Below are 4,842 nucleotides of genomic sequence, written 5' to 3'. Positions count from 1 at the left end.
TGAGTTCCGCTCTGTTCTCTTAAGGGAATGTCCTAGCAGTGCTATCTGCTTCTTCTCCAGCCCAAGATGTTTCTTCTTTGGCTAACACTCTGCTAAAAGGGAAGACCCTGCAGAAATTAGCAATCTCCTCCTGCTCAGGCGAAAAGTAATTGCTTCTTTCTGCATGCCTTGTTCAGCTCCTCTTAAAGAATGTCCTAGCAAGGTTCTTCTGTTCTGCTCTGCCTTGCTGGGTCCCCCTAAGGAAGTGTCTCAGCAAGGTTTTTCAGCTCAGTCCCCAAAGGACGCCCCAGCCAGGTTCTTCTAGTTTGCACCTGTGAATGAAGACTCTGTTGAGAAAGAGATTTATCTGGGAAGAAGGAGTCCAGGAGAGTGCCTCATTCTGGCAGGGAGGGATTTATCCATGGCCTTTAACTAAAGGGGCAGTGAAGTCTACATAGGGCTTTTTAGGGCCAGAGTTTTCCCACGGAGAAGAGGGATTGGTTAGCTTTTCCCTGCTCAGGGATTGGTCAGTTTAGTTGGTCAGGGGCAGAGATAGCTCTGACTTTATGGCCAAACCGTGTTTCTTTCACTGATCCTTTTTAGCTTTTTGATTCTAATCTTAGTACCAGGGCATATTTGTTTTATTGTCTCTGATTCTAGGGACAAAGTATGTTTCTTTGATATTAGTTTCAGAGTCAGGGCAGATTTCTTTTGTCCTGGGTTCAGGGATAAAGATGTTTTTTTCCCTGGATCAGGTCTCAAATACAGGGTATGTTTCTTTCACTGGCTGTGGGTTCAGAGTCAGGGTGCTCAGTGATTGGTTGGTTCCCTGCTTCTTGTTTTTTTTACCCTACAAAAGAGTTTCAAAAAACATATTTGTCCATTTCTTTATAAACACATTACTAAGCAATAAAAATATATTTATGCATAACAGAAACTAATATTAATGCCTAACTGAATATATATTTATTCAGATATTGCAAATATGTGTTCAAAATCTTAGAAACAGACATTTTAAAATTCTGTCCAAACAAATGTTGAAACAGGTAACTAGAAAGATACAATAATGTCACTAAACTAACCAATCACACTGCTTGTAATTTCTTCCCCTGATGTTGCCCTAATCTCCAATTAAAAAAAGAAATTGAAATGTATTTAATAAAATTTTTCAGTGTCAAGAAAGACACATGAAAGACCAAGAAAATACACCAGAGTAAGAATACCAGATTGTGGCGTCCACCCTCGACCAGCAAGGAAAAACGCAACACCCGGAGCTCTTCTTGCAGCAGTTTTCAGGACTTTATTCACAGCAATCTATCTCTATCTCTATCTCCTTCTCCTTCTCTTTCTCTCTCTCTCCTCTCTCCTTCCTCTCTCCCTGGGCAAACCTCTTCCAGCCCTTAAGTAGGCATGGGCTGCCAATCCCAGATTGCCAGGTGGGCATTGCCCATAGGCCCACACATATGCAAGCAGCTGATGATCATTGTGTGATAATAGCATAAGTCAGGTCTTAGGCATAATTAGGAGCTGATTATCAGACGTGGCTTCACGCAGCTCGTTACACCAGATAACTACTACACCTAAATACAAGAGCCACCTATTCATGTTAACACGGGAAAAGAAAACAGCTTTATAGAACATCTACAGGAAACCTGTGAAGTTTCAGGATAGACATAGGGCCCCAGCTATATGATATTGTATCAGAAAGGGAGGAAGATAATATCCAGCAATGGTGGAGAAGATACTGGGTTCTGGTATTTCTTCTATTTGCTCTTAAGCCCATGTCCTTTCTTCTTTTCCTTCTTTTTCTTCCTTCCTTCCCCCCTCCTTTCTTTTTTCTTTAATCGAAAATAGATTTTTTCATACACTATATTCTTATTATGGTTTTTCCTCTCCCAACTCTTCCCAGTTCTTAGTCCCTGCTCCATCCCATCCAGATATGCACCCTTTCTGTCTTTTGTTAGAAAATAAACAGGCATCTAAGGAATAATACTAAAATAAGAAAAAATATAAAGTCAAGGAAACCTCAACACGACAAATTGAAAAATGAATATTTTTTAAAAATACAAAGAGAAAACATAAGAAACACATATAAACACATATATAAAGACACACAGGAATTACATAAAAGCATAAAACTGGAAGCTATAGTACATATCAAAAGGACCTTTAAGGAAAATAAATGCCCTGACAAAAATGATGGCCAAAAATTACAAAGATGTCACTGAGTTCATTTTGCATTGGCCACCTGCTGTTGGGTATGGGGTCTGTCCTAAGGAGTGGTTTGTAGTTTCAGTGAGAATCTCTTGGAGAAAACTAAGTTTTCATTTGCAAGTAGTTATCAGCTGGAGATAGCTTATGGGTTTAGGGATGCAGGCTTGTCCACTTCTCTCTGCTCTAGAATGTCATCTGGTGAAGACCCGTTCAAGCATGTGCATGCTGCTGCAGACCCTGTGAGTTCAGAGGTGCTACCGTCATGCTATGTTCAGAAGGCCTTATCTTTGCCATTCTCCATCTGCTCTGATTCTTTACATTGCCTCCTGTGCAGAGTTCCCTGAGCCCTGGGGAAAGGACTTGAAGGGGTCATTCCATTTAGGGCTGAGTGTTCCGAGGTTTCTATTCTTCTCTCAGTAAGTTGTCTTGATTCTGAAATTCAATGTTGTTATAATATCCATTTAGACACAAAGGAAATAAAATATTGTTTCTTTTAATTTCAAATAATCTAGAAAACTCTTACAAATACATTGTGTATCAAAATCTTGTAGTTGAAGATACGGTCGTGGTTAAATTTAAAAGACACAGAGTGGAAACAGAAAGGGCCTGAATAGTGAGTGGTTCACAAGGAAGCTGCTCCAAAGCGTAGTAACTTAGCAATTTATGAATGCCCACAAATTGTCATGACAGTCGGGGCATTCCATGTTCCTTTCAGTTTTCATTTTCATTTCATGTTTCATGCTCTGGAATTCATCTAACAAACTGGGTGGGTAGGGGCGGTGGTGGTGCACGCCTTTAATCCCAGCACTCGGGAGGCAGAGGCAGGCAGATCTCTGTGAGTTCGAGACCAGCCTGGTCTACAGAGCTAGAGAGAAACCCTGTCTCGAAAAACCAAAAAAAAAACAAACAAACAAACAAACAAACTGGGTGGGTACGGTTATGTATAACTGCAGTATTGTAGCCTTCTGTGTCTTTCTCCATGTTTCACTGATTTTCAGAAACAATAGGCAGATGCCGGCTGGCATTTCTCACACAAGATGTCTCATAAGAAATGAGAGTAACCGTTTTCTTGTTACCATTTTTGCCGTATTTATGAAAATCAAGTCTCAGACTATGGAAATAGAACCCACCTCTCACTGGGAAGAGCAGACATGGTATAATGTACATTTTTTTTCAGACCTAGCCATATTTGCAATAGTTATGCTTTCTGCAGAGCATTAGTGCAAAACTTTCATAAATTTGCATATCTCAAACATAATTTTCATGAAAAAGTACTCCCTCCTTTTCCCTCCTTCCCTATACTCTCCCTTGTGAGATGCCTTTAACGGAAAAATAAACCCTGCTCCGTTGCTCTCTTTCACTTTGAATTTCTCTGGAGCACTTCCCAGACCAACTTTTATTTGGAAGCTGAACTAATTTATGAATACATTTCACATGGTAAGTTAATGTCACTGCATCGTATTCTGAGTTTAACATTAGAAGTGTTTAAAAAAAAACATTAGAGGTGTTTTCACAGAAGACCTAAGTCACTGTAGCGCTGTGTTATTTCTAGGTTATGCTTTAATTAGCAGTTCAGAATAGTAGTTTTTTAATTTTAGCAAATGAACCTTCTAGTTTCCCTCTAAACATTTTACATAGAAATTCAATAATTAAAAATGTAAATGAGATGGTCAGTTAATATAAAATTACAGGTCACCTTTAATCTTTATCATTTAAACCAAAAATGAAATAGAAGGTATCAGGTACACTTATAACATAAATGAGAAGTGGTGACTGCACCTCGGGACATGGAGCACACCTGTGAGGCTAGTGCTTATATCACGAGCTCGAGAGACCTGACTGTGTACCAAACTCTGTCTCAAATGGACAGATCGCTGGCTGCAAATGTGGTCCAGTGTTACAGTTCCTGCCTAGCATGTGAGGTGCTTCCCTCACACTGCATAGAAAAGGAAGGAAGATAGGGAACAATGAAGACGATAACATGCAGTTACGGTTATATATCATGTACATTATGTGTACTACATAGTATGTCAAGGTATTTCTGCATTCCTGTTTCCTCTTAGGGCCCCCGAACTCCTTTAGTAGCCACAGTTTTCCCCATTCAGATTCACAGCGCATCTTAATAATCAGTCTTCCTGAAAGAACAAACCAGGTTTCTTTCTGTCCTTCACTCTGATATTTCTCCCACTTAAAAGTTTCCATGTTCGCCGGGCGATGGTGGCGCACGCCTTTAATCCCAGCATCGGGAGGCAGAGGCAGGCGGATCTCTGTGAGTTCGAGACCAGCCTGGTCTACAGAGCTAGTTCCAAGACAGGCTCCAAAGCCACAGAGAAACCCTGTCTCGAAAAACCAAAAAAAAAAAAAAGTTTCCATGTTCTGCCATCACTCAAATATGAAAATTTTGTATTAATGTTTATATGTATTGTTATATTATCTTCACCTAATTCAAAAACTTGGATCTGATATGAAAGCATAAGTTTTAAGGCAATAAAATTAACCAGAAAATCTCATTACAAATCACTGCTTTTGCTATTTTTTAATCAAATGTCTTCCATATAAAATTATTCATTTCTTAAAAAATGTTACTATAAATGAAATCTAAATGGAATCACCAAATAACAGGGAGAGAAAAAAATCACAGCTAGATAT

General features: G+C 39.3%; 1 protein-coding gene across 1 annotated transcript in view; it reads right to left on the bottom strand.

Annotated features, from left to right (window-relative positions):
* Positions 1-4,395, bottom strand: part of LOC113457669 — a 10,828-nt gene extending 6,433 nt beyond the window's left edge. Inside the window, exon 1 of the mRNA XM_026786477.1 lies at positions 4,185-4,395. Within this exon, the coding sequence (XP_026642278.1) occupies positions 4,185-4,395 (211 nt within the window). The remainder of the gene's footprint in view (positions 1-4,184) is intronic.
* Positions 4,396-4,842: the final 447 nt, after the last annotated feature.

The sequence above is a fragment of the Microtus ochrogaster genome, linkage group LG4 (genome assembly GCF_000317375.1).
Source record: "Microtus ochrogaster isolate Prairie Vole_2 linkage group LG4, MicOch1.0, whole genome shotgun sequence".
NCBI classification, from domain to species: Eukaryota; Metazoa; Chordata; class Mammalia; order Rodentia; family Cricetidae; genus Microtus; species Microtus ochrogaster.
This window is presented reverse-complemented; position numbering and strand designations above follow the sequence as displayed.